At 58.2% G+C, this 27,225-nt stretch overlaps 4 protein-coding genes across 12 annotated transcripts; 2 read left to right on the forward strand and 2 right to left on the reverse strand.

The window, feature by feature from the left end:
- The first annotated feature begins 519 nt into the window (after positions 1-519).
- TIMM44 (translocase of inner mitochondrial membrane 44) lies at positions 520-16,160 on the forward strand. Its single transcript, XM_019711953.2, has 13 exons — positions 520-675; positions 2,445-2,546; positions 5,127-5,297; positions 6,245-6,325; positions 7,079-7,228; positions 8,884-9,023; positions 9,268-9,353; positions 10,033-10,125; positions 10,233-10,357; positions 12,061-12,111; positions 14,343-14,432; positions 15,147-15,257; positions 15,623-16,160. The coding sequence occupies exons 1-13, from the start codon at positions 583-585 to the stop codon at positions 15,740-15,742; spliced, it is 1,413 nt and encodes a 470-aa protein (XP_019567512.2). The 5' UTR covers positions 520-582; the 3' UTR covers positions 15,743-16,160.
- Positions 16,161-16,703: 543 nt separating this feature from the next.
- On the forward strand, positions 16,704-18,208 carry CTXN1 (cortexin 1). The gene is made up of 2 exons (XM_019711907.2): positions 16,704-16,876; positions 17,214-18,208. Exon 2 carries the CDS (start codon positions 17,234-17,236, stop codon positions 17,480-17,482), a length of 249 nt encoding a protein of 82 aa, XP_019567466.1. The 5' UTR covers positions 16,704-16,876; positions 17,214-17,233; the 3' UTR covers positions 17,483-18,208.
- A 1,550-nt stretch (positions 18,209-19,758) lies between these two features.
- Positions 19,759-22,259, reverse strand: SNAPC2 (small nuclear RNA activating complex polypeptide 2). Its single transcript, XM_019711945.2, has 5 exons — positions 22,021-22,259; positions 21,295-21,414; positions 21,069-21,137; positions 20,502-20,772; positions 19,759-20,408 (listed from the first exon to the last, which is right to left on the reverse strand). Exons 1-5 carry the CDS (start codon positions 22,201-22,203, stop codon positions 20,077-20,079), a joined length of 975 nt encoding a protein of 324 aa, XP_019567504.2. The 5' UTR covers positions 22,204-22,259; the 3' UTR covers positions 19,759-20,076.
- On the reverse strand, positions 21,295-27,141 carry TGFBR3L (transforming growth factor beta receptor 3 like). Of its 9 annotated transcripts, XM_074337730.1 has the most exons (7): positions 26,738-27,141; positions 25,696-25,832; positions 25,300-25,599; positions 24,533-24,653; positions 24,253-24,429; positions 23,977-24,045; positions 21,295-21,414 (listed from the first exon to the last, which is right to left on the reverse strand). In XM_074337730.1, the coding sequence occupies exons 1-6, from the start codon at positions 26,805-26,807 to the stop codon at positions 23,978-23,980; spliced, it is 873 nt and encodes a 290-aa protein (XP_074193831.1). In that variant the 5' UTR covers positions 26,808-27,141; the 3' UTR covers positions 21,295-21,414; position 23,977. The 9 variants fall into 9 exon arrangements, with proteins under 9 accessions (XP_074193831.1, XP_074193829.1, XP_074193824.1 ...); XM_074337728.1 differs by lacking the exon at positions 21,295-21,414 and adding an exon at positions 22,209-22,341 and having other exon boundaries at positions 25,300-27,141; XM_074337726.1 differs by lacking the exon at positions 21,295-21,414 and adding an exon at positions 23,333-23,506 and having other exon boundaries at positions 25,300-27,141.
- Between the last annotated feature and the right edge of the window lie 84 nt (positions 27,142-27,225).

The raw sequence follows: 27,225 nt of genomic DNA on the forward strand, positions 1-27,225 counted from the left end.
ACTCAACCTGGTCTCAGCGTCCCCTTCCTGTTCTGGACCAAAACCATCAGGTGCCTTCCCAAAGTGTACAAAAGAGCTCATTCGCTCTTGCTCTTGGAGCAACACAGTTGCCTGTCTGTCGGTCATTCAGTCTGTCACTGTCAGTGAGAGCTAGTCAATCACGATCGGGCTGGTTCGCTGGTCAATGAGTCAGAGTCCAACTGAATCCGTACTTGTGATAGGTCGTTCGGCCTACTCGTCCTTCCCGCCACCAGAAAGAACCCCGCGTGTTCTGTAGGGGAAGCACTGCTCGCGAGGGAATCCACGCCCTCAGGCTCCGCCCCTTTGTAGTAGTATCCAATTTTAGGTCCCTACCTCACAGGAGTTCCAGTCAGAGGTCCGCTCTTCCAAAATCCTGTCCTATCAGAGGCCTAGCTCTCTAGGAATTCCCCGCCCCCTAATCAGGCCCCGCCCCCGTAGCAGACGGCCCCAAGGCCCTGCCTCCCTGGGGAGTTCTGTCCAATCAGAGGCCTTTTCTCTCCTCAACCGGGCTTCGCGGTCCCGCTTTTCCCAGGCCCATGGCGCTCCGGGAAGACGCGGAGGATGACGCCATCGGGCCGCGCCGAAAGAAGGTCACACGGATTCTCCAACATGGCGGCAGCGGCGCTGCGGGGAGGCTGGTGCCGCTGCCCGCGGGTGAGCGGACCTGTGGGGCCGGGGTGCCAAGGGGGAGTTGGGAGGGTGGCCGGCCTAGGGACCTCTGGGCCCGCGACCTCCAGTGCTTTCTCCTCACGCCTTTGGCCCCCTCGGCCTTTCCCTGCGCTCGGCGAGAGGCTTGGGGTTGGCTCGTTGAGTCAGCTGAGGCTGGGGCAGGGGACCCGGAGCGAGGCCTGAGTGCCGACGCCGAGCGTGCCGGGCAGGGGCGGTATTGCGTGGGGCTGGGCAGGGAGCGGATCGGCGTCCCTCGCCTCCCGGTGACACCCCACGTGCACCGGGGAGTGAAGGTGCACCTTGGCGCCCAGTGGAGAAAAAGTACTAAGAAGGCAAAAAACCGTGACAGGCATGGCTCACGTTTATATGCCAAGGCCTCTGTCGAGAGCATTTCCTGCATTGCCTCTCCTGTATGTCTGTGTCAAAGTGCGGGAGGTAACTCTGGCCCTTGCTAGGGGCTGGGGCTCAGAGGGACGGTGGGAGTCAAGGCGTGTGAAGCTCACGCAGAACGTAGTACTTTATGTTGCTGCCGCTGCCGCTATTTCACAGGTTAGGAAATGAGACAACCTTTTTAAGCAACCTGCCCATAGTCTCAGAGCTAGTGGGGTGTCTGACTGGATCCAAAGCCGAGGTCAGTCTGACTCCAGAGCCAGACTCTGGAGGAAGGAAAATATTTCATTGGAATCTGAGTGTCGGGAGAAAGAAGGTGTCTTTGATCCTGGATTGATTTTTTTTTCTTGGCTGCCTGTCTTTTGAGTCAGGGTTTAGAGGTTGAATTTACACGTTTTTGGATTTGGACAACACCGAGGGGAGCTACCCTCAGGTTTGGCTCTGCTATGGAATTTCTCTCCCAAGTTAGACAGACATCTACTTCCATTTCAGACTGTTGCTGAAGTCAGTGGCTCTAATGGGTGTAGGCATTTAGAGAAGCAAAACAAGTTGTTTAAACGCCCAAGAGTTACACTTGAGTAGCTGTAGGAGATGGTGGTATCTGTGTAAGTTTGGGATGTTGCCCAGGGTTTCTGGAGACAGGAGGCGTGGAATGCAGAGGAATGGCCCAGGGAATGTGGACATGGAAGAGTGGTCCTACCAGGTTTTTGACATCAGTGCATCTGGCTCCATGCTGGATGCTAGAGTGCGGCGTTGAACAGGACCTGCACAGGCCCTTCTTTCACGGAGCTTCAGTTCATTATTTGGTAGAAGAAATGCCATTCACATGAGGTTGGCAACATCTTTGCCCCAGTGACTCCCTAAGTTGCCGTGCTTGCAGCCCAACCCTAGACCAGGACTTGGTTGGTTTTTTCCAGGATTGTGCCTAGGACAAAAAGTTATCAATATTTACCTCTGAAATCCCAGGTCTCTGGTCTTACCAGGCCAGCAGAAGTGGGGTGGGCTTATGAGAGAAGACTGCTTGCCACTGGCATCGAGGATTGGCCTGCCCATTTTCAGACTAAGGGATTAAATTAAGCTGACACATTTAGCCTTCTTCCACAATAGGTTACCATTTCCTGGGACTCATCTGGTTTCCCCCAGGTTCAGAGGCAGGAGGGTAGGTATAGGCCCTGGAGGTAGAGATCCCGTGTTTTATCTTTCCACCAAATTCCACTGGCTTCTCAGAACTTAGGAAGATTGTAGAGCGTCTAGCATGTGGCAGGCATGCAATAAAAATGGGCACATGAGTCTCAGGCAATCCCTACTTATTTTCTAGTCACCCTCTCATCTGAATGGATCTTTCTCTCTTCTCCCCCAATTAGAGATGCCTCGGCAGTGGAATCCAGTTTCTATCCAGCCACAACCTAGTGCCACTACCGCAGGGTACCTATCAGCTACGCCGGCCGGGTGGAGAGCTGCCCCTGGTAAGTAACTCAGGACACGAACTAGCAGACGAAAGGTGGGAGGCCTGAAAAATCAGACCTCGTTGACAGGAGAGAGGGCTGCAGGGTGTTGCCCATATTGCCAGTGGCATCTCACTGGCAGGCATCCCATATCCAAGGGCTGCAGAGTTACAGTGCCCAATGTGCCTGGTCCTCTCTGCATCCTGGAAATGCTCAGCGTTGTTAGAGATAGGGCCCCTGCCTCACAAAGTAGCTCCTATGTCAGCTCCAATGGTTAGAAGGGCATCTCCTGTACTGAGCTGAAATCCACGTCCCGTGTCCTTCACCAGACAAAGCTGTTTTCTTTTCCAGGTGACCCATCATAGCCTGGGCCTCAGTTTCCCCAGGCTACATCTCCCCCATCTTTTATGTTCCTCACAGATAGCGTTTTTCTAGAGATGTTGCCCTCCCTGTCACTCCTCTTAACCATACTTCTGTTGGTACCACCACAGACAGGAAAGCGCTAAACCTGACACTCTTCCCTAATCCGCATTGGGCAGCCCACCCTCTCCCTTCCCAGTCTCATCTCATCTATTTCCATGCAGGCAGCTAGTTACCTGCGCCTGCCTCACTCAGCTTTACCTCCCTGATCTCTCCTGGGGCTGTTACAGGTGTGAGACAGGCCCTGTGGTCCTTCCCCTTAATTGTCCAGTCTCTCCCCACCCACCTAGAGTTTGTAGCCCGAGGGAGTGACAGGGCTGCTGCACGGCAGTAGGGTCCCTGACAGTCTTAAACTTGGACTCCCCTGGAGAGAAAAGCTGGCCAGGGTGCGTGTAGACGAGACGGCAGCCTGCCAGCACCAGGCCTGGCCGCCCTCCCGTGGAGCAGCACCTGGGCTTGGCGCAGCTTTCCCTGGGGCTTGACAGGGTCTAGGAGGCAGTCACCCCCGAAACCAGTAACATGAGCCCCCAGCCACAGCGGCGTACCCAGCACACCATGGGGGGAGTGGTGGGAGCCACTGAGCACACGCAGCTGCGTGCCAGTGACTTGACTCTGTCATAATCATTCTTTAACCTTTCTCTTTTCTTTTTTTTTTTTGGATCCCCTTTACCCTCATCTACCACCCCTTTACCCTCTGGTAATCACTAAACTATTGTCTGTGGCTATGAGTTTTTGTTTCTTCATTTGTTTGTCTTGTTCTTTTGTTTTTTCAGTTTTATATCCCACATATCAATGAAATCATATGATTCTTGACTTTTTCTGTCTGACTTATTTCGCTTAACAATAATCTCAAGATCCATCCACGTTGTCGCAAATGGCACTATTTCATCTTTTCTTATGACAGAATAGTATTCCATTGTGTATGTATACCATTTCTTTATCCATTCATCTATCAAAGGACACTTTGGTTGTTTCCATGTCTTGGCCACCGTAAATAAAGCTGCAATGAACATCAGAAGCTTTCTCTTTTTAAGCCTGCTCTTAGTTACACAGGTGGCAAAGCAGGAATCTAAACCCAGCTCCATCTGCCCCTGAAACCTGGGTCTTGAACGTTGTACAACAGTGGTGCTTATGCCTGGAGCTGGGCCTCTTCTGGCCTCCCTAGGGTCTGGCTTCTGGGTGTGTTGGGTTTTCCTGTGGAGAGGAACTCTGAGCTTGGGCTCTTGGTAAGTGTGACCCTGTGGGCCAAGAGGGAGGTTTGTGCCAGCCCCCAGGCCCTTGGGTGACATGTAAGTTCCAGCTGAGCACTTGGGAGAAGGAAGAAGTTACCCCAGCCCCAGAAGCCAGGGAGCAGGACCCTGTGCCAGCTCCTTTGGGATGAGGGACCACAGAGTCCTTTCAACTTGTCCTTATGTGTTGACTTTGGCCATGGGTGAGCATGTTTGAATCCCCATGAGTGTTCCAAGCTGCGACTGTTTCTCGTCCAACATTTCCTCTGTTGGAGAAGGAGCCTCGCATTTTGTTTTGTTTTTAATAGATGTGATTTTTTTGAGCAGTTTTAGATTTACAGAAAAATTGAGCAGAAAGTACAGAGAGTTTCCATACACCTCTCCCCCTCAGCACATCGGTTCCCTATTATTCAAATCTTGCATTAGGGTGGGACATTTGTTACAGCTGGTGAGCTGATAGGGCTACATTGTTATTAACTGAAGTCCATAGTTTACAATAGGGTTCACTCTCTGTGTCGTCCATTCTGTGCGTTTTGACAAATTCAGTGACACGTATACATCATTATAGTATTATACCGAATAGTTCCACTGTCCTAAAAATCCTGTGTTCTGCCTGTTTATCCTGAACCCCAACCTCTGACAACCACTGATTCTTTCACTGTCTCACTTTTCTAAAATGTCATGCAGTTGGAATCCTATATAGTATGTAGCCTTTTCAGATCAGCTTCTTTCACTTAATAACATGCATTTAAGGTTCCTCGGTGTCCAGCTCATTTATTTTTATTGCTGAATAATACTTCATTGTCTGGATGTCCCACAGTTTATCACCTGATGCTTTTTAAATTTGTCTTGTATCATTCTTATAAAAAAAAAGGTAGCTATTCATTGTTAAATCTGTGTCAATAGAAAGGAGAAAATTAAAAATCCTTCATTCCTTTTACATTCTTTCTAGTCCAAATCCTATTCTTCAGGAAGCAGAAAAGGCTTTCTGTCCGGCTTGCTAGATAATATCAAACAAGAATTAGCCAAAAACAAAGAAATGAAAGAAAGTATAAAAAAATTCCGAGACGAGGCCCGGAAGTTGGAAGAGTCAGATGCACTCCAGGAAGCCAGGAGGAAATACGTGAGTCCCTTTGCTTCGTGTCTCCCTCAGTGGGCACACTTGCTTTCAGAGCCAGGTTTCCCCCGGTCCTGGAACAGTGTGAAGAGCTCAGCGTGGGTGTCATTGGGGGAGGAGCGGCTTATGTGGATGTGAGGTCACCTCACTGATGATAGCAGCCTAGGGGACAAGAGTGGGTTGCACTGACTTCTCCTGGGAGCTTGTGAGAAATACAGGGTCTCAGAGCCCTGTCGACCTACTGGGTTAGAATCTGCGTCCCCACAGCCCCCAGTGACCCCTTGAGCGCTGGTTTCGAGGTGCACTGCTGCTGACAGCCTCCTGATCATGGTCCTGTGGGTGAAATGGGTAGAAAGAGGGTCACGGTGCTGGTATAATTACCAGTCACCGCTGCCACCTCTTACTGAGCAGCTGCCAAGAGCCCGCCACTGTGAATGGGGGTGTGGGCACCTGCCCCACGTCCCTTGGCTTTTGTTCTCTTGGTCCCCCTTCCCAGGCCATGGGCAAGGCCTGTTCCTTCTGAGTGTCCTCAAGTCGCCCACATGGACCTAACTACCTGTGTGTTTCCTGCCTGTGTGGGATTCAGCCCAATGGAAGATCACCCTTCCTTTTCATTAAGGAAGTGGGTAGGCTGAACGGTCCTTTGGGGGCCAAGCAGGCTGAGATTGGGTTGGGGGGCTGGGGTGTGGGAGACGCTGCAGTGGCTGGTGGCTGGGTGGGGGAACAGTGGGACAGGCAGAGAAAGCTGCAGGGCCGGGGATTCCTGTACTCAGGAGGGTCCCAGTCTGTCAGCCCTCAGCTGCTGAGATCTGCAGAACAGACAGTGGGGCAGTGAGGGGCCCTTGGGGTGGGGGGTTTGGAGGAGGGGGCCACTGAGAAAATGCTTCTTTGAGTCTTTGACTGTCCAGTAATGGCTGCGTGGTAACAAAAGCAAACAACACCCTTGGCTGTAGAAAACAATTGAATCCGAGACTGTGCGGACGAGCGAGGTGATCAAGAAGAAGCTGGGGGCCATCACAGGCACCGTGAAGGAGGTACTGGCCTCTGGGTCCCGTTTCCTGGCATCGCTCCCGAGGCCCATCAGTGCCTGCCCTCTCCGGGGAGCGGTGCCAGCAGGCGTGGGTGGGGAGCTGGGTGGCCAGTGACGGGAGAGCCAGCTGGCCTGGAGGCTTCCGGAGTTCATATACAAACACCCCTCAGGAAGGAGTGGAAGTCAGACGTGCCCACCTGCCCGCCAGGTTACTACTTAAGTTAGAAGTGGGCAAGCGAACAGATGGGACATGAGGATAAACCAGGAGTTTTTCCTGCCTGCCCGAAATAGAAGGGGAGGGGACTTGGCACCCAGGGGAGGGTGGAGATGGGAGGGAGCCCCTCCTAGGCAGTGTGCGGAGCTTCCTTTTTGTTGCTTTTGGGTTTTTTTGTTGTTCTTGTGGCCGGCGGGATGGGGCCAGGGTCTTGCACGGTTCTGTATGAGGCCAGCCCAATATTGGGCACACCCTCACCTTCCTTCTTACCCCCGGCTGCTGCACCTGTGGAATCCTACCAGGATTCAGGGCTCCGGCCTATTCTGGGGAAAGGCCAGTTGGCCCAGGGTCCAGCACCCCAGAAATTGTAGGCAGTGTTCTTGAATGTGTGCGCCTGAGTTGGGGGGCCTCAGGAGCCGAGTGAGTTCAGAGCACTTGCTCTCACCCGCCTTTTAGAAGTTTGGTTTGGCCTTAGTTCCAGGGGAGCTCCTGTGGGCCCCTGAGGGGTACTGTGCTGACACCGCTTCCCTTCTGTCTCAGTAGAGTCTCGATGAAGTCAGTAAAAGTGACCTTGGCCGGAAAATCAAGGAGGGTGTGGAAGAAGCAGCCAAGACTGCCAAGCAGTCAGCCGAGACGGTGTCCAAGGGCGGGGAGAAGCTGGGCAGGACCGCCGCCTTCAAAGCCCTCTCTCAGGTGAGCTGGACGCTGGGCCCTGCAGCCAAGGGTGCTCTAGGCTCTGGCCACTCCGAAGCCCAGAGCCAAAGTTCCCACCTCAGAGCTCAACCCCGGAGAGGGCTGGCTATGCCGAGGGGGGTGCAGACTGGTGAGGTGGGCCCACTAGAGGTGCTGGGTTCTCGCTCCCCTCCTGGCTGGGTGGGTGGGCACGTCACAGCCCTAGGGAGCTGCAGGTTAGTGAATGCACTGTGAGCCTCTCACCCGCACTCGGCTGCTAACACCCTGAGCTTGCGTCTGTAACCCAGAGGTCTGGCGCACTCGGGGTGACCTGAGGTCCTGAATTCATCCCGATAACACTTGTTAAACCTTACCACGGGGCCACAGGAGTAAAAGTCCGAGTTCATGCTCTCAACGGTCTGGGGACAGGCAGTTCCTGAGCGACATGTGACAGAGGAACACAGGGAAGGGGTCACAGGCAGAAAAGAGCAGGCCCTAAAGAGGGGTGCAAACAGTCTGCTCGGGGTACCCCACACAACTTGGCATGGCCAGAGCAACTGCAGGGGACTCAGAGGGAAAGCAGGGCCCATCGGAGCAGTCCTGTGGGCCATCCATGGGACTTTAGATTTCCAGAAAGTGACAAGGAGCCAAAGAAGGATACAGGCAAACCTCAGAGATATTGCAGGTTACGTTCCAGACCAGCAATAAAGCGAACACCACAGTAAAGCCAGCCATAGAAAGTCTGTGCTTTCCCAGTGCATATAAAAGTTATAGTTACACTATACCGTAGTCTGTTAAGTATGCGATGGCATTATGTCTTAAAAAGACAACGTACACACCTTAATTAAAAAATACTGTTCTGCTACAGGGGTGTCCAGTTAGCTCAGTTGGTTAGAGCGCAGTGCTCTTACTGGCAAGGTTGCCGGTTCGATCCCTACATCGGCCACTGTACCCTCCACAGCTAGATTGTAGCAACTACTTGACTTGGAGCTGGTGGGTCCTGGAGGAACACACTTAAAATAAATAAAAGTTGAAAAGAAAAATACTGTTCTGCCAAAAAATGCTCGCCATCATCTGCGCCTTCAGCGAGCTGTAATCTTTTTGCCAGTGGAGGGTCTTACCTTCAGTTTGTAAAAATAGGCAATATCTGTGAGGGCGTGGAAGAGGCCCAGCCGTCATTGAGGACTCTGGCAGTGGGAGGGGAAAGCCGGAGAGTCTGAGGTGGCCCTCATGCACCTGCCCGGGGGAGTGTGGATTGCAGAGATTTGGGGAGGTAGACACAGACTGGGTCTACTCAGATGGGAGGACTGCGGCAGAGGCAGAACTTAGGGTGCCCCTCGCGTCTCCAGGGAGAGTGAGGTGTCGGTCTTGTAATATGAGGGTCATCTAGGGGCAGCGGAGGGTGTCTGCTGCTCCTGGAGGGAAGGGGGGAAGTCAGGCAGAGCTGGGGGCTCCCTGGAAGCTCAGGCATGTCATTGCCTGCACCAGGCTGGGTGGGTGCTCTGGGCTGCTTAACCGTAAGACCTGGGGAAGGCGAGGCCCCACATGCCACTGGGCCCAAGATGGGGTTCACGACAGGCACTCCCTGTCTCTGGACACAATCACATAGGCCGACAGTGTCTGGGGGTGTCAGGAAGGTCCCCAGCACCTACCCCGTGTCTTCTGTGCTCCTCCAGGGGATGGAATCAGTGAAGAAGGAGCTTGATGAGAGTGTCCTGGGCCAGACCGGGCCCTACCGGAGGCCCGAACGGCTCAGGAAAAGGAAGGAGTTTGCCGGAGAGAAGTTCAAGGAAGAGAAAGTGTTTGAGCCCAACGAGTAGGTAGCAGGCAGGCCAGGGACCCCTCACCGCCTCCCTTCAGGCCCACAGAAGCCAGTTACCGAGTTTGCTTTCTGCTCCACGTTCCCTGGCTCCCTTGAGAGGATTTGGGGGAGGGTAGGTGGTGCGAAGGGCAAGAGAGAAGACAGGAGGCCACTGGATGAGGCTGGGGTCACCACAGCCCCGGGCTGCCTCCTCCCTGGGCCCCCGGCTGCCACTCCCCAGCCACCCCGTCTTCCGCAGGGAGGCCCTGGGGGTCGTGCTACACAAGGATTCCAAGTGGTACCAGCAGTGGAAGGACTTCAGAGACAACAACGTGGTGTTCAGCCGTGAGTGTCCCGCCCCCGGGGACAGCAGGGCTGTGACACGACAGTACCAGCACTGCCCTGGTGCTGGGCACAAGTCAGACCCCCATCTTACAGAGGAGGAGACCGGGGTCACTTCTGCAGGGTCACCCAGTGAGCGAGCAGTGGGGCGCCGGCCTCTTGGTGGCCGGTGGGCAGGGGCATTGCTGTCAGGACTGGCTCGCCATCTGGGCCGTCGCTCGAGGTGGCGGTGGTTGCAGTGGGGTGGCCAGGTGCAATGGTGGCTGTGGGTGCCGAGAGACGCTCTCTCACGGAAGATGGGAGGCCAGGAGCCCTGTGCAGAGAGCCGAAGCCTTCTCGGGACCCCGGGGTTCTCTGCTCCCACTGGGGCACGGGGCTTCCTAGATGCTGCAATTAGTGGGGCCGTGCCACACGCCCTTGGCCCTTGTCCTGCGGGACCCCTGGAGGCCTGTGTTTCCTGTTCACACAGCCCCCTGGGCCCACAGCTGAGCTGTCTCTGCAGCCCCCTGAGGTAGCTTGGCAGCCCCAGTCTCCGTGCACCACTGAGGAAGCAGATGCAGAGCAGAGAGGTCCCCTCATGTATACGGCCTGTGTCTGAAGCGGGGCCACAGGGAGCTCCCAGGAGTCGGGGACTAGGGCTCTTTCCAGAAGGGACACCTGCCCCTGCCCCTGTCTCCTGCAGGGTTCTTCGAGATGAAGATGAAGTACGATGAGAGTGACAATGCGCTCATCCGGGCCTCCCGCGCGCTGACAGACAAGGTCACAGACCTGCTGGGTGAGTGGGTGGCCCCAGGGCCACCCCCCACCCCCACCCCCACCCCGGGGCTGGCAGCAGGGAGGGGTTCCGGGCTCCCCACCGACTCCTGGCTTGGCTGCCCCCAGGGGGCCTGTTCTCGAAGACGGAGATGTCGGAGGTGCTCACGGAGATCCTGCGTGTGGACCCCGCCTTTGACAAGGAGCGCTTCCTGCAGCAGTGCGAGAGAGACATCATCCCCAATGTGCTGGAGGTGGGTGCCCCCGCCGCGGTCCTGGTCCTGCCACATCGCAGCCTCCTCCAGGACTGTTTAGCCAAGGGAGTGTTTTCGGAGCAGAAACCGGGCTTCCATCTTCAGAGGCCTGAGCACCCCCACAGCCAGCCCTTGTCTGTCACGCACCTCAGAAAAGGTGCCCGTTGCATGTTGCCCCCTCTGGTCCTGGTGAGGGCAGCTCTGACTTTTTCTGGCCTCACTCACGGGGTCTGTCTGCCTCCATGGCTGAGTCTCTTCTCACCTCTTGTTTCCTTTATGTTCTCTGTCTGAAGTTATTCCCTCGTGGCTACCAGGGGCCAGGTGCTTGTCTCCCAGGAGTCAGAGGCCTTTCAGGAGTCAGGGAGAAGCCAGCTGTGGTTTTGGGGCAAGCTGCGAGGAGGGCCTGGGGAATGCGTGCGAGCTCAGGCCACAGCCTCCAGGCAGGGAGGCAGAACCAGGGCCACCCCCGCAGCCAGGGGCTTTTCTTCCCTCGTAGATCTCTAGGAATCCCGAATCCCATCTCTGGGCCCCTTGCCCTTCCTTTTGGCTCAGAAATGGGGTTGGGGGGTACAGCTTGCTCAAGGTCCCACCCTCTACAAGGCTCTACCCAAGGTCGGCTGCCTTTCCCCGGGCCCCAAGATCATGGCTAGAGCCTGGGCAACCTCCAGCCCAGTCAAGCCAGACCTCTGGGGGGCCCCCAGTGGGACCACAGAAAAACCCTCCGGCCCTGCGTCAATGCCTGTCCTCTGTCTGCCACCTCCCTCTCACCAGCCTGCCTGTGATCCCCTTTCCCTCCTCCAGTTGCCCAGGTCCCTCATGCTGCTTTGGGCAGGGCTGGGTGGAGGTGGGAATGGAGCGATTGCCAAAAGCAGCAGCCTACCGTGTTTCCCCGAAAATAAGACCCAGCCAGACAATCAGCTCTAATGTGTCTTTTGGAGCAACAATTAATATAAGACCCGGTCTTATATTATACCAGGTCTTATAGTAAAATAAGACCAGGCCTTATATTAATTGTTGCTCCAAAAGACACATTAGAGCTGATTGTCTGGCTAGGTCTTATTTTTGGGGAAACAGGGTGAGCTCAGGCAGTTTCTTCTGGGGTGAGGGTGGCTCTGGGCTCGGCCCACCTGCAGTTTCCCATGGGCCTCTGGCCCCTCTTCCTCCCTCTCTGGGCTCCTCCCTGAAGCTTTGCAGATCTAGCCCTGACTCCAGGTTCCTGTGGAAGCATCCCCATTGCTCCTTGGGAACCCACGCTGGGATTTGCCCCCCCCCATCCTTGCCCCTCCCCCAGGCCACCCCCACAGCAGGACACTTCCTGTCCCAGTGTGGGCCTGACCATCCAAAGTTGCATCCCCAGGGGAGGCAGAAAGCAGCTTCTCACCTCCTTGACTCAATCAATTTCCCAGCCAGGGTGAGAGACTGGCCCGCTGCCACCTTCCTCTTCCTCCCACCAGGCCCTTGGGACCCACTCTGGGCCACCCCATTGTCACACTTGCAGGGGCTTTGCTCCCATGCGCCTGGGGAGGCAGCACTCCCTGCTGCAGCCTGACCCAAGTTCCCTCCCTTCCTCAGCCAGAACCCACAGGGTGGGGAGGGGTCTGCAGAGGAAAGGCTCGCACTGGAGAACACTGGAGAGTTCTGTCTCCAGAGCCCACTCTCATCCTCGCACTTATTTATTTATTTTTTTGTCTTTCCCTTTTTAGGCCATGATTTCTGGCGAGCTCGACATTCTCAAAGACTGGTGCTATGAAGCTGTGAGTACTTTCCTTTTTATTTAGGCCTAAAAGAAATCACAGTTTGGAGAAGGTCTGGAAAGGGCACGACAGGACCTGTTGTGGTCAAAGGGGGGTCCTTATGTCTGACACCCCACCAGCACAGAGCCTTCTGTCCCTCTGCACGTCCACGCTGTGCACTGGGCGCCACGTAACTGTGGGACCCGCTAAGGGTCAGGTGGCTGGTGGTTCCGGATGAAACTAGTCAGGGATGGTCCTTCCAGCATGCTCTCTCTTTCCTCCCTCACTGGGCCTGAGGGATGGCCTGGGGCTGGGGCGGGCCTCGGCCTCTTGTCATCCAGAACTCATCCCCCATCTTTTTTTTTCTTTTTTAACTTTTTTTAATTTTAAGTGTGTTTTTCCAGGACCCATCAGCTCTAAGTCAAGTAGTTGTTTCAACCTAGTTGTGGAGGGTGCAGCTCACAGTGGCTCATGTGGGGATCAGACCGGCAACCTTGTTAAAAGTACCGCGCTCAAACCCACTGAGCTAAGCGGCCACCCCCCAGGCCCCACCCCACCGCAATCTTAATTCTGGTTAAGAAGGCTCATAAGGGGGATAAAAAGATGTTATCGTAGGAGAAGCAGTGTGAGTAAGATGGGGTGTCCGTATAGCCTGTCCACCTGCCTTGTTTCAGGTGGCCCTGGGTGACATAAAGCAAGGCCTCATGGCCACGGTGGCCTGGGGTAGAGGCTGGAGGCCCAGGGATCAGGTGGAAACAGTGAATAATTCTGGGGTACATTAGACGTTCCCCCAGCAGACATGGGTGCTGGAGAGAGCACGGTTTGGGGCCCCAGTGGCCTGTGTTCCCTCCATTCCCTCAGCTAGAATTACACTGTTGTCCCTGTCTCATGGGGTCATGAGGGTACAGCACGAATGCAGAAGCAGCATTCCAGGACACACGAAGCGCTGAGTGAATTCATTAGCTGTTCTTGCTGCGAGATCCCAGAACACAGATCAAAATAGATGTTAGTAAATTTCCCGCCTGGGAAGGAGCCATGGGTCCTGATGAGACGCCACTGCTCCCAAGTCAGGGCTCAGGGTCAGGGCTGTGTGCCGTCCTCCCAGCAGCTTCCCCGTCTCCTGCAGCCGCCTTTCCTCCCCTCGCCTCACCATGTTCACTCCCTGGCCTGTGTCTTCATGGGGTGTTTTCTTCCAGCTTCTTTGCATTAAGCAATCCAGAGGCTGTTTGGCTGACTCTGTTCTGTACCAGCTCACAAACAACTTGGTAAAAGCAGAGGAGAAGATGTCAGATTTTCTTTTTAAACACTCCCCTGCACGGTGACTAATCCACCAGGCAGTTATGAGTGTTTTGCTTTTTTTTGTTGTTTTTACTTTGGGACCATTAGGAGGTTGCTGATTCCCTTTGCCAGAGAGCTGCCGCTGCTCCTGGAAACGCGGCTGAAGTTGTAGCCGCTCACAGAGGTGTTTTTTTAAACGTCGTCTTTAAGAAACCGCACAAGAAGTAGGATGGGCACCTATGCTTTTTCTTGGTGGATCAGTTATTTCCATAAAAAGTAGATGCTACTGGAATGTCTTCCATCACTGTTGCCTGTTGTGATACGAGGCTGCACATGTCCCAGGGATTATGTCCTGGGCCTGGGAACAGGCACGGGGGGCTTAAGAGTGTCATGTAGGGCGCCACTGCCCATAGGAAGAACAGGCTGCCTGTGGCCGTCAGCCACCCACGAGGGGCTGCTCAGTGAGAATAAGGCAGTTGGTTTCAGAGCCACCTGTGGGCTGGGACAGATCCTAGAAATTGTTTGATTGCAGCCAAGACTGAGGTAAATGTGGGAATGTTGAAGATCAGCCAGGGAGGCCTCCGCTTCCCTGTGAGTGCATCGCAAATGGTGTTCCAGGAGCCTCACCTCCTTCGCTGATTAAAGCTTTCCTTCGGTAGTCCTGCCTCACACAGTGCTGGCTTTATAATGAGAGGGAAGCATGTGACTCAGGCCAGCCAACAAGTGGCACCAGCGTCTGTGCTTGGACCCATGCTCCTGGCATCGGCTGCTGCTGGCATAGCACACGCAGGCACCGGGGCCATTTCTGGAAGGGCAAGAGCTGAAATCACAAAACTACCGGTGAGCTGCCTGCAGGAAGCGTGTTTCAGGACGCTGGCACAGGCCGGGGTGGGCAGGCACTGGCAGGTGCACTGCCCTTGGCACGGCTCATGCCCAGGTGGTCGTCACACCGGCATGCCGGCCTCTTGTTGCAGACCTATAGCCAGCTGGCCCACCCAATCCAGCAGGCCAAGGCGCTGGGCCTCCAGTTCCACTCCCGCATCCTGGACATTGACAACGTCGATGTAAGTGCCCTTCCCACGTGGCTGCGTCGACCCCAGGCTTGGGAAGGTGTGCTGATCAGTGAGGAGTGAGCTCCCCGTCCCTGGAGGAGTTCCAGCACAATCCAGTGCTTGGATTATATGACCTCAATGGTCCCTTGCAGTAAAAGATTTCCATAGTCCTGTGGGTGGAATATTCTCAGGCAAGTGGTGGGCATAGGGGGTGCTGCTGCCCAGACCTCAGGGCCCCCAGGGTCCCCCAAGGTAGTGCTGTGCTTGTACCTTCCCTGGGAAGGGCGGGGGCTTTGCCAGGACTTCTCACGCCGCCAACGGTCTGCTCTGCCACAATCACCCCAATTTCCTCCTTGTTCAGGGCTGAAGGCATGCCAGTGCCAGGTGCCCTATGCCTCCACACGGCCACAATCTGGGGACCAAGAGGCTGCCAGGGTATCGGGAGCCCACATGGATTCTCAGCAGTTCAGATTCCATCTTACTTGTCCCTGGGGAGGGTCTCGTGGGGAATCCCTACGTGGAAACAGGCCAGCAGGAGCCAATGGCCCTGGGGCGCTGACTCGGGGCAGCTCCTCGGGGTCCGGCCAGGGTGATGAGTCGAGGTGTCACAGTGCTGGGGCCCCTTTCTGGCAGCATCCCAGGGCTCTCCACCTTGAGGGGAGCAGCAGGGAGGTGGCAGGAGACGTTCTCTGAGGGCCCCCCCCCACCCTGTCGGCTTCCCCGCAGCTGGCCATGGGCAAGATGATGGAGCAGGGCCCCGTGCTGATCGTCACCTTCCAGGCCCAGCTGGTGATGGTGATCAAGAACCCCAAGGGCGAGGTGGTCGAGGGCAACCCGGTGAGTGAGGGAGGGGCAGGATGGGCCAGCCGGACGGCAGCGTTCAGCCACCTGAACTGATGGCTGTTGAGAGCTAGCAGGTTCTGTGACTGGGAGGGGACAGCAGGATGGTACCTTCAGAAGTTCCAGGGCCTGAGTTGGGCCTGGTGGAGGTCAGAGAGAGACTAACCTGGCCTGTGTTACTACATCCTGAGTTTTAGCCTGGACCCCAGATCCAGGACGACACCCCGACACCCCTCTTGGTCCCTCCCAGTGTCCTGTCCTGACCAGGAAGCCTAGTCTTGTCCTGCCCTTCTGCAGTCCCTTGTCCCGTGTGGGCTGAGCCTGCTCTCGGCCCCCAGCCCTCACCCGTCCGTCTCCTACAGGACAAGGTGCTACGTATGCTGTACGTGTGGGCGCTGTGCCGGGACCAAGATGAACTCAACCCCTATGCAGCCTGGCGGCTCCTGGACATCTCCGCTTCCAGCACAGAGCAGGTCCTCTGACCGCGGCGGCCAAAACTGGGGCTCCGGGGCTGGATCGTCACACAGCAGCCACGTGGGGCAGGACTGACGTCCACCTGCGGCAACAGACCTCGGGACAAGACTGTTGGCTCTTCCCTGCTCTCTGCCAGGGCAGCTGCAGAACCAGCTGGACAGGGAAGGGCCCAGGGCTGCCAAGGGCTGCACCGCCCTCTGCCCCCCAAGGGCTGCTGGCCAGCAGGTCACGTAAGCCAGACAGTGAGTGCCAAGAGACCCTTGCCCAGGGACTCCTCTAGGGGGGGCAGGACTGTGGGGCCCACGGGCCATGTCAGCCAGGCCATTTTAGCTCCATTTTTTAAAAAATTTAACAGTGCCCTTATTATCCTATATGTATGTCTGAGATTTGGAAATGATAATAAAACACCAAAGTGCAGGAGAGCAACTTGGGTGGTCCGAGGTATCTGTCAGTGGGGTGTGGGCTAGGTGGTCATAGGAAGGACTTGGTCAAGGTCACTGAAGGAACTGCAGCCCCAGAGGTGGCACCCCGTTTGGTCAGGAGCCTGCACCCCTCTGGGGGCGGGGGGCGGTCAGAAGACCAGTAACAAGAAAAATTAGGTAGATTTTCTGGGATTTGGCGGGGGGGGGGGGGGGGGGGGGGTTTCTGAGGGTTGGGGTCTCCAAGGTTGGGAGCTTGAGTGGCCATATGAGTGATGTTGGGGGGCATTGGGATCTCCAAACAGGGAGTCTGGGCGAGGAGGAGAATGGGGGTGCGGGAGCTAAAGTCGGGATGGGAGTCATCTGGGGTGCGTGTGGCGGTGGGGAGAGTGGGGTCCTGATTGCCTACAGCTCCGCCAGGCGGGGGCGCGGTGATCCAGAGGCCGGGGCGGGGTCGCTGCCGCGCGCCGCTCCCTGCGCAGCCTCCGCCCCCCACCGCGGCCCCGCCCCTGTCGCCATGGGAACAGCCGCGGCGGCCCGGCTCGCTCGCGCCTTGCCCGCCTCGGTCTCTGCTGCTCCAGGGGCGGGTAGGGTGGGCTGAGCCGGGGCCGCCGCCGCCGCTGCTGCCACCACCGCCGAGTAGAGGCCGATAGCGGAGCCGGCGCGGGTCCTGGAGGAGAGCGCGGCCCCGGGCGCTCGATCCCCGTCGCGGTCGAGGCCAGGGTGAGGGACACGGCGGGGGTGGTGGGGGAGGGGGTCCCCGGGACGTAGAGAACAAAGGCAGCAGGCGGGAGCGAGGCCGGGTCCCCGCCGCACCCCCGGGCCGCGCGGTCGCACCTGTTGTGCGCGGACCGGCCGGGTCGGGGCTTCCTCTCTCTGCTCTTACTGTCCCCACCTGCGCAGAGTTGGGTCCCCGCGTGGCATTGGCGGCGTGTCTACGGGCCGGGCATGGGCGTTGCCCGGAGATTGGAGACGGGGGACGGGGGACAGGCAAGGTCGGAGGGCGACGTGGGAAGGAAGAGCCTCATCCCCGCGTCCCGGGCCGGCCCCTCGTCCGCAGGGCGCGCGGCGATGTGAGCCATGAGCGCGACGTGGACGCTGTCCCCCGAGCCTCTGCCGCCGTCGACTGGGCCCCCGGCAGGCGCGGGCCTGGACGCCGAGCAGCGCACGGTGTTCGCCTTCGTACTCTGCCTGCTCGTGGTGCTGGTGCTGCTGATGGTACGCTGCGTACGCATCCTGCTCGACCCCTACAGCCGCATGCCCGCCTCGTCCTGGACCGACCACAAGGAGGCGCTCGAGCGCGGCCAATTCGACTACGCGCTGGTCTGAGCCGCGACAACCCCCGGTGGCCCTCCGCCGGGTCGCTTTTCCGGGGGGCACACCCGACAGGGGTGCCGCCGGCCGGGACTGCGCTCAGGATCCTGCTCCAGAGCCCAGCCCGACGGGGAGGGCGTGAGAAGTCCGTCCCCTCCCTGCCCAGACCCCTCCCATCCTCCCCGGCAGGCCCGAGGCCCACTTCGTGCCTTTATCACACCCTGTCCTAGCCCCATAACTCACCGACCACCTAGCCTGTAGGTGGCTCTGCTATTGTCCTGCAGCCAGCATGAGTGTTGTATCCATTCCAGAATGCGGGGACCCCAATGTCTCCCCTTCCCCTGTCGTCTGGCCATCCCCACTCCCCCTCCATTCCCCTGTAAGTGTTGAGCCCCTCCTTGGGCTCCCTCCTGGACCCACGGGGTGGACGTGAGCGCTGCATATCAATATGCCCAGCGCAGTCTGCCCGGGAGATCGAGCCTGAAGAGCTGCAATGGCTGCTGTGTCCAGGATGCATGGTGCCTTCCGTTGGGGGAAAGCACAGACAGGCTCACTCCCACCCCCAGCCCAGGCCCCAGTCCAGATCAGCACACCCCTCCCTTAGTCACCATCTCCGCCCTTCACTGGCCCTCCTGCCAACCCCCCAGGAACTCTTTCCTCCCCCATTCTTTCCTCATGCCTTCTCACTCCTCCCTGCCTCGGAGCCGATGGTGATAATAAAAGCTATTATTGAGTGCTTGAGCCAAGTAGCCTGCTCAGTTAGCGCCTCCTGCACAGAGCCAGTTCATCCTTCAGGACCTGGCTGGAGTCTTGTTAGCCTCCCCATTCTACAAGCAAGGGGACTGAGGTCCAGGTACCTTGAGTGACTTGCCCACACCACGTGGCTGGATTCTAGCCCAGCTGGAATTTGAACCCAAGTCTAACTTATACAGCCTCTTAACAGCTGCCCAGTGCTGCAAAGACACCCAGACCCACACTTTGGTGGTACCGGTGTGTTACAGTCTCGATCCCCCCAGCTCTAGGCACAGCCAGGACCTGTTTTCCCTTGACCTGGGGAAGACTCTAGGGAGCATAGAATGGACTTAGCCAGAGTTGGGATAGGGCACCCCCAGCCAGCCCTGGAGGTGGTCTCCAAGAACTGGCATAGCCTCCTGGTGTCACGACCACACCTGCAGTCCCAAGCCCCTTTGAGCCTGGTCCCTCCTGCCCACCAACACCACGTGAACTTGGGAACCCGTAGGACTGGTGCCTGAGGGGCTGTGATGATGGAGTGGGCTGGCTTCGCTCCACAGCCCGCCCTGGAGACGTGTGCCCTGGGGGAGCTGTATGCAATGTGTGTGGGGAGAAGTGAGTGTTTCTATAAAAGGAAGGCTGAGTGAATGCACAAGCTCGAATGGAAAATTTACCGGCTCTGGGAGGCCTGGGGGAAGGCCAAGCTGTGGATTCCCACCCTAACCTGCCCTCCCCAACCTGCCCCTGAACCCACACCCTGGGAGGCTGGTGGAGGGGGACCCTTTGCAGGGCGACCAGCATCTCCAGGAATCTGGGGCCTTTGACAACAGCCAAGACTCCAGTTCCCTCCTCTATCTAGTTCTGCTCCTCCCCCTCTCTGGTCACTTCCCCAAAGCTCCCTCAGGGAACCTTTCTCTAACCTGCCACATGGGGCAGCCCACCCCCAACCCTTGGGTCCCCCAGCCTTGGGCCTGGTTCCTCCCACTTGACTTCCATGTTGGAAATCCAGAATGACACCAAGAATTTACTAAGGGAATTTACAGACAGAAGTAGCAGCACGATCGTAAATCACACCAGAAGGGACGGAGGCGTGATATATATAGACAAATGGCAATGGGCCCACTTGTCTATGCAAGAACATTCCTTTCAGGTGATAACGGGCCCACCCCCTGGGCTGTCAGCTTGCTTTCTAAGATGGTGCAGTCCCATTAAGTACCAGAATTTGTTCCCCTAACACGCCCTCCCTCTGCTAGTGTCACCCCTCCACCAGTATGATGTAAGGTCAACACGCTCAGAAAACCTTTCCCTAACACCTGTCAGGCTCAGGCCTGCCTTAACCCTCCACACAATCACCAAGGGTCCCCTCATGGCCAAACCAAAGTCACTCCAGGTGGCTTTGGACTGGACCTGGCAGCAGCAGCCTTTGGTGAAGACACCCCCCTTCCTCACATGCCCCCCTTGGTCCCCAGGACCCCAAGCTCTGCCTCTCCTTCCTCTGATGTCTTCCTCTGCACTTTAGACTCCCACTCCCACCTTTAAGCCACAGGAAAGAAAGCGAGGCAAGCTGACAACTTTATTCACAGTTATAGGGCACAGGAAGCAGGAAGGGACGAGGGGACAGTGAGGGAGTGAAGGTGGTTTTGGCCCAGGCTCCTAGCTGCCCCCACCTCAGTTCTGTGGCTGAACCCCTATACAACAGGGCCTCCATTTCTCAGACCCCTGCTGTGTGGAGCTTCTTAAAAGCCACCTGGCACTGCACACAGAGCCAGGGACCTTTTACCATGATCAGATCCTCATGCCCGCCCAGTGCCAGCCTGAGCAGTACTAAAGGCCAGGGGCTAATGGATATCTGGCGTGTTCTCTGCCTGCCAGGCCCCTCACTTTTCAGGGGTGGCCACCCGGCCCAGAAGCTCCAGAGGCACCAGGAATGGGTTCAGGGGGCAGACCCCAGCTGCCTGCCAGGTGGATGTTGGTTCACCGGGCCCAGCATTCTCAGGGACCTTGGGGGGGGCCTGGTCGGCATCCTCTTGCCCCCCAGAGCCAGGTTCACAATCCTCAGCCCCCGGCCCCAGGTTCCCACTGCTGGGGTGAGACTGGGGGGCTGTCAGGCGTCGATATGTGTCCAGCATATGCTCAGCCAGGGCTGTACAGGGCAGGTGAGGCAGTTCCTCAGGAAGTGCCCTGAGCAGGTCAAGGACCACAGCTGACTCTGGTGATGGATGGAGAGAGGAAGGGTAAGGGGAGGACAGGGCATGCTGCCTCGGACTCCATCCCCACAGCCCTCGCTTCCCATTCTTCTCACCAGCTGCGGAAAGCTCAGGGCCATGGCAGCTGCGGGAGATAGACGACAGGTACTTGTAGATCTTCTCAAAGTCCACTTGGAGGTCTCCCTCGGGAGAGGAGCCAGCCAGGGATTCAGAAGGTGCCTCAGGGGTGGGGCCACAAGCCTCAGGGCTCAGGTCCTCCTGCCCTCCAGCGGCACTGAGAAGCAGTAGTTTTCCACGTGCCTGTGTGGGCCTGGGGGGCTTGGAGTGCAAGAGGCTGATGGGCTCTGTGGCTGCAATGGTGAGCACCTGGCAGGCAGAGAGATCAGCAAGGGAAAGATGACAGTCTTCCCATTGGCCACTCCGCTGCCCTGCACACCAGGTTGGGCCTGTTCACCAAAGCCTTCCTGCCACCCTGAGAAAGGCGTCACATATAGGAGACGGCCTCAGAGGCGGGGATACGGAAGCTCAGGGTGTCTAGTGACTGGCCAGAGTCACAGAGCTGACCAGAGGAAAGGCCCAGGACCCAGGTCCACCTTATTTAGACTCATATGTATGAACCTGTCCCCAGGGACACCCCTGTCCTGCCTAGAGGATGGCTGTACCTGTGAGAAAGCCACAATCAGGGCTTCCTCCAGCGGGCCTGTTATCTTCTCAGCCAGATCCATCCATACCTGGGTGGGGAAACCAGAAGGTACATGGTCAGCCTAGGGATCAACGCTCAGGAGTCCCCCAAGCCCTGCCCCTCCTGGGGATCCCCTGACCAGGTTATCCCCCCTACTCCCACCCCATCTTCCAGGGCCTGGCTCTGGGGAGCCTTGCTCGCCTCACCTCGATGGGGGCCGGGGTCTGTGTTTCCCGGTACCGTGGACCCTTTGAGCCACCTGGATGCACCCTCTGAATGGCCTCCCGTACCACGCGACTCTTGAGTTGCTGGAGGAAATCCCGAATCTGGGGAGGAGAGAGGAGGAGGCTGCATGGGCCTTCTACAAGACCAGCGCTGGGAGAAAGAAGTCAAAGACCACTGCCTCCCGCTAGCTTGGTCTTAAGGGTCATAGCGAATCTGCCTGGGGTTTGGGGCCAAGGCCCACACGTGTGACGAGTTACCTAATAAACATTTAAGGTCCAGGCCTGTCTGGCTCCTGACCGCAGCCAAGGCCCGCCCACATGCTAAGTACTATCCTGTTCACGTCCCCGCTACAACCACTCCGCCCCATTTCCTGACTCTTTCCAACCTCATTCCCGCACAGCCCCGCTGAGCCACCCGCCCGGTCCGCCCCGTCGGGGACCTCAGTCCCGTCCTACTCGGAGTTCGCCCCGCCCCTAAATTTTGCCTTCGCCCCGCCCCTCAGCTGCCGCAGCGCGACCTCCACCTCTCCCCGCCCCTCGGCCTCACGTGTGCTCCACCCACGCCCAGCCTTCCTGCTAAGGTCGCCCTGCTCCCAAGTTCGCGCTCCACCCGCCCACGCCCCGCCAACCCATCTTACTCCCGGCTCCTGCCCCGGACACATCCTAGCTCCGCCTCTAGCCTCGCTCTCTTCCCGGGACACCCCTGACCTCGGCCTCACTCCGGCCCGGCAGTTCCCTGGCCAGATCGGCGGCGTCCGGCTCCGGCTGGCCCCGCCGAGCCTGCAGTAGTCGGAGCAGCTGCCGCTTCTCACGAGCGCTCCAGGCCGCGGAGCCTGTCACCTCGCCCAGATAGCGCGCCGGGGCCGCTCGCCGCCGCTGCGGGGGCTTCATGCCGGTGAGGGTGGAGTCCGCGCTCTAGGGCCGCTTTCTGGGGGGCGGGGTTACGGAGGCCGCTGGGGCCAAAAGTACTGCGCGGAGGCGGAAGCAGATGGGGGCGCGGCCTCGCGTGTGCGGCGTAAGGGGAGCTGCCTGGGTGGGAAATAATACGAAGGCTGGCAGCCTAACTGCGGTGGGGGTAAACGAGACCCCCCCAGCCGCATTTTATCTCATTCGTAAACTGGAGCCCAAACCTTAGATCTCGTGTTCTCCCTCCATTCCTGGACTAAGTTTTGTGTGCTTTGCTTCTCGAGGAGGGGTGGGTCCTGGATGGAAGGGCAGCTGTCCAGTCCCAGCCAAGAGCCTGAGCTGTGGGGTCGCCCAGCCTTGGGGACATTGAGCAAGTGATTTAACTGTACCCAGCCTCAGTGTTCTCATCTGCAAAATGGAGCTAGAGTCCTGCTTTTGTCTATGCTCGGGAGGGAGGAGCTCAGGCAGGGAGGGATTTAAGGAGCTCTAGACTAGGCGGAGTGGAGACTGGACAGAGGCCGGAGGTCGAGACCCTAGCAAGGGTAGGGTCCAGGCAGTGGGAGTGGAGAGCGGATAAGGCCTAGATTTGAGAGGCTCACAGGAGGCAGGTGGCCTGGTGAAGGGGTGGAGGAAGGTAGCAGGGTTTCAGACTTAAACTGGTGGGGTCTGGTGCCCCTTTCTATTTGAGATAGAATGCCCTTGGGTCTCCCCTGGCCCCTATCTGCACATCAGTGTATATACTGGGGATGCCAAAAAAATGTATATAAGTGGACATTTTGGTCAACTTTGCTCAAGCAGTAGTTGGCCGTAATCCAAAGTGTCTGGACACTGATGGTAACCACTTGGAGCACCTCTTGTAATTGCAGAAGTCAAACGTGACTTGTATTCATCTTCTGTTATTGGTGTATATTGAATATTACAGTTTTAATAGTTTTTTCCTGTCTTAAAATGTGTATATGTGTTTTTTGGCACTCTATCTGTATGTGGGCTATGAGCCCTGCCCCTCTGCCTCACCAGCCAGTCTGGACCTCTTCCAGCCCAGAATCTACCCAGTCTTTCTGACCCACCCCACCCACTCCCCAAGGTCTGTGCACACACAGACTTCACAACTCGGTAGGTCAGACCAGATGTTTATTTTAAGCCCAGGTGGGAGGAAGAGCTAGGTGGGTGGGGCACAGGGATCATGGTCCAATAGGGTCCGAGGTCACAGCAGCTGGTCCTCGAGCCTTGTCTGATGCCTTGGCTGGTGAGTCTTGCCAGACCCTGCTGGGGGCAGGGGGCGCCATCCCTAGAAGGGTGCGACCCAGGGTTTGGTTCGCTCGGGAGAGGACTCTGCACAGGGCACCTCCTTCCCAGCTGATCATTGGCCTCGCCCATCTGATGTGCATGGAGGTGAGGACACTGGGTCTGTCCCTGAACTCTCGCCTAGTGCGGGTCCAACACAGAGCCCACACAGTCCACCACGACTGACCCACTGCCTGAGTTCCAATCCCAGCTCCACCAAATGTGACCTCTGATATATTCAGAGATTGCCTCATTTTTATCATCTCTAAAATGGGGATTATAATAGTATCTACCTGAAGGTTCTTACAAGGATTAAGTTAATATATGGAGAAGATTTAGGACGCTGCCTGGCACAAAGAAAGCTCTATGAAGAGTCCTCATCATCACATTCCTTCTCCAGCTATCGGCCACACTTTACACCTACACACACACACACACACGCACACGCACACGCACACGCACACACTTACCTACCTCACTGGGGCCTTTGGGGCTGAGGACCGCTAGGCAAGGTTCTTGCAGGCGGGCGGGGAGGTGGAGGCGCTGGAAGGGAGAGGTAGGCTGTGGAGCGGTAGGGGTTGCTGCATGCTGGCCTGGGGCAGGGGCGCCCCCTGGGGGCTGCAGCGGGCCTAGCAGAGGCTTGTCTAAGGATGGTCCGGTCCAACTGGCTGGGATCGCAGCGACCCTGGGGTTCCCATGCGCGGGAATAGGCCGGGCCTGGCGGAGATCCCGGTGAGCCGAGGTTGATACCTGAGTGCGCGCACAAGAGGCCGAGACCCGCGGCCAGCGCGGCGCCTAGCACGAAGGCAGCCACCACCAGCGCTACCACTGGCGCGGGCTCCAGGGCTGCCTGAGCCGGTGCAAGAGGTGCCGGAGGCGCAGGAGGCTCGGGGCGTAGGGCTCTGCCGGGGACGCCCTTGGGTGGCCCTGTGAGGAGTACAACGCTGAGACTAGGCCCAGGTCCCAGAGGTCCTCCCCACGCCCATTCCCCAACCCTGGGGACCCCGGCAGGAGAGAACTAAGCGCTCACTGGGGGAGGGCCGCGGCACCGTCACCAAGATGGGCTGCGTCAGCGTTTGTAGGTGGGGGGTATCGGCACCCAGACTCTCGCCGCTGCCGGCGCCAGTGCATGCCTCATCCTGAGGTAGACACTGGGGGGAGGAGAGGGAAGGGACCGGGACGTGAGAGCCCCGTGATCCGAGGGCTGGTCCCCGGGGTTCCCAAGAGACCTAAGTGTCCAGCACTCTTTGCAACCAGGAGTCCCACCACTAGAGCGCTGAATACCCAGCCCCTTGGGGGTACCTCAGCCCAGCCCCTAAGATACACACGCAGCCAGACGCCAAGCTCGAGAGGACTCCAAATTTCAGCCTCTCAAGATCACACGACCCCGCTCTCTGAGCACTTAACCTTCTGTGAAGCCCAAAATTAGGTACCCAGAGATTTGGCCCCATAGTGGCCTTCTGCATCCAACCACTCAGCCCTGGAGGGACCTCCGAGTTCTGCCTAAGGGGATCCCAGTGCCTTGCCCGAGAGAGAATTCAGTGCCTACTACCTGTTCCCTGGGGAACCCTTTCGCAGAACTCTCCCGGCCCTTTGAGCTCCCTGCACCCAGCCCCTAGCCTGAAAGAGATCAAATGCCTACCCCCAGCTCCGAGGGACCCGTGCCCCAGGCCCCAAAGTGCCCTGACCCCCAGGCCCCCAAACACCGAGAGGCTCCTCGCTCAGATGCCAGGAGGAGCTCTTGCCCAGCTCCCGACGGGCCCCAGCGCCCAGACTCCCGGCCCTGCGTCCTCGCACCGACGACGGCGGCAGCAGAGTCACAGGCGCAGGAGTCTGGCGGGCTCCCCGGAGGTGGCGGCAGCGGCTCAGCTGGCAGTGCAGAAACTGTACAGAGGCGTTGAAGATCGGGCGCAGGCGGAAGCTGAAGCGGGCGGCGCCGGGGCGCGGCGGCAGTGGCGGGAAGGCAACCGAGGAGTCGGCAGGGCAGCCTCCGCGCAGCAGCGCCAGGACGGGCCCCGGTGCCGGGCGCGAGGACGGTGTCACCGAGCAGTGGTGCAGAGCCAGGCCCCAGCGCGAGGAAGGACGAGCCAGGGCCGCCTGGGCGTGGGGGGTGGGAGGGCGGTATGGTATCGTGGCCAGGATCCGCCGCTCCCACCTGCCCGCCCCGGGCCCCAGCGCGCCCCGCGTCCGCACCTGCACGAACACGCGGCTGTCCGCTGGGACCTCGAGCGGCCCGGCGCGGCGCGGGAAGGCGTCCTCCACCTCCGATAGCTCTAGACTGAAAAGTGGTCGGCGCCGCCAGGAACGGGGCGCCGCCGGGAACGGGGGCGCTGCCGGGGGAGAAAGGGTGGCACAGAGGGAGGACGCGCTGTCCCTTGGGCCCTCCGGCAAATGATCCAACCTCCGTTGGAAAATGGATGCGGTGGAGGACTCACTCATGCTTGGCTCCGCGCCTCGTTCACCACCAGTGACCCAGCGATATGATGTGCCCCCTGGAAACCCCTGCGATATCACTGCCCAGCACTAAGCTGTGTGCCTGACGAGGAGCTCCCCTTCCTGAACATCGATTTCTTCCCCCACAGGGAGGGAATTCCAGGTGGGGAAAGTGGGTGAGGGTTGCCTGATGGGGGAGGAGAGGGCTGGGTGAGGGCCCAGGGCTGTTCTGGGGTTGCAGCAGGGCCAGCTTAGGGCGGGTAGGGGGTGTTGGTCCCACCCTTCCTTTTCTAAGGGAAGGTAGGTGCTGTCACCAAAGGGGTAAAGTGGAATGGGGGTGCTCTCCCCCAGCCCTTCTGGCACAGCTAAGCCACCAGGCTCTGGGGCTTTTCCATTTGTCCAGGTTCCTCACTCCCAGGCTGAGGGCAGTCAAAGCAAATGGGGAAGCACCCACGAGGGTCTCCTAATTTTTGTGATGGCACGCACAATCGCGCACATGGACACATTGATGTCTGCCTTCTGGAAGCGCTCAGCTGCAGTCCTTGACTCTCCAACATTCAGGATGGCCCCAGACACATCCCGTAAAAGCATTCGCACTGTTCCCCTCCCCCAGTCCTTGGCCTCACAGTGGCTGCTGGGGGCTTTGAAGAAGTTGGGGATCCCAGAGAACCTAGAAATGGGGACGGGCAGACCCCACCACCCACCCATCCCCCCAGGCGGGGTGGATAAGAGGTCAGGTTGAGACAGGAAGGCAGAGGAATGGGAGAGCAATGGCATACAAGTCCCCTAAGCCCCTACCTACCAGGGAGCCCGCTGGGCAAGGTGGAGGTCCCTGAGAGAAGGGCCAGCAACAGGAACGTGGCACCCAGCATACTGGACTGGCTACAGTGAACGTGCAGGGGCCAGGGGCAGAGGCACCAGCCCAGGCAGCACTTGGAACCAGCAGGTGGGCACGTGGCCCTGTCCTTGGCTGGGCAACCACCTCAGGAGGCAGGGAGCGGGGGTGGCAGACTGAGGGGATACCAGAGCCCTTGCCCAAGGCCTGCAGGGGATTAAGAGCTCCTCTTCCACGAGACCTACAGCTATTGGGGGTGGGTGGGTGGGGGATGGCAGGTGTCCCTTCACACTGTCTGCTTGCTATTGGGCAACTCACCACAAACACCACCTACCAGCCCAAACCCTGCCTCAGTTTCCCCTCGATGCAGACAGAGACCTCGTCTACCAGGATGGAACTGCTCCCCCATCCCCCTATTCCCCCAGGTCACACAGCTTACAGCCACCCCCCCACCC

The sequence above is a fragment of the Rhinolophus sinicus genome, linkage group LG07 (genome assembly GCF_036562045.2).
Source record: "Rhinolophus sinicus isolate RSC01 linkage group LG07, ASM3656204v1, whole genome shotgun sequence".
In the NCBI taxonomy this organism is placed as follows: Eukaryota; Metazoa; Chordata; class Mammalia; order Chiroptera; family Rhinolophidae; genus Rhinolophus; species Rhinolophus sinicus.

What these genes read in the sequence shown, in the direction of transcription:
- TIMM44 (XM_019711953.2), top strand. Translation starts at nt 583, where the DNA reads ATGACGCCATCGGGCCGCGCCGAAAGAAGGTCACACGGATTCTCCAAC. An exon ending in TCATCCCCAATGTGCTGGAG is followed by an intron (nt 10,358 to 12,060) that starts GTGGGTGCCCCC and finishes TTCCCTTTTTAG; the next exon opens with GCCATGATTTCTGGCGAGCT. An exon ending in AAGACTGGTGCTATGAAGCT is followed by an intron (nt 12,112 to 14,342) that starts GTGAGTACTTTC and finishes CTCTTGTTGCAG; the next exon opens with ACCTATAGCCAGCTGGCCCA.
- SNAPC2 (XM_019711945.2), bottom strand. Translation starts at nt 22,203, where the DNA reads ATGAAGCCCCCGCAGCGGCGGCGAGCGGCCCCGGCGCGCTATCTGGGC. An exon ending in CGGGCCGGAGTGAGGCCGAG is followed by an intron (nt 21,415 to 22,020) that starts GTCAGGGGTGTC and finishes TCTCCTCCCCAG; the next exon opens with ATTCGGGATTTCCTCCAGCA. An exon ending in CCCTGAGCTTTCCGCAGCTG is followed by an intron (nt 20,409 to 20,501) that starts GTGAGAAGAATG and finishes ATCCATCACCAG; the next exon opens with AGTCAGCTGTGGTCCTTGAC.
- TGFBR3L (XM_074337723.1), bottom strand. Translation starts at nt 25,941, where the DNA reads ATGAGTGAGTCCTCCACCGCATCCATTTTCCAACGGAGGTTGGATCAT. An exon ending in CTCTGCTGCCGCCGTCGTCG is followed by an intron (nt 24,654 to 25,299) that starts GTGCGAGGACGC and finishes TCCTCCCCCCAG; the next exon opens with TGTCTACCTCAGGATGAGGC. An exon ending in GGTGCCGCGGCCCTCCCCCA is followed by an intron (nt 24,430 to 24,532) that starts GTGAGCGCTTAG and finishes TACTCCTCACAG; the next exon opens with GGCCACCCAAGGGCGTCCCC.
- CTXN1 (XM_019711907.2), top strand. Translation starts at nt 17,234, where the DNA reads ATGAGCGCGACGTGGACGCTGTCCCCCGAGCCTCTGCCGCCGTCGACT.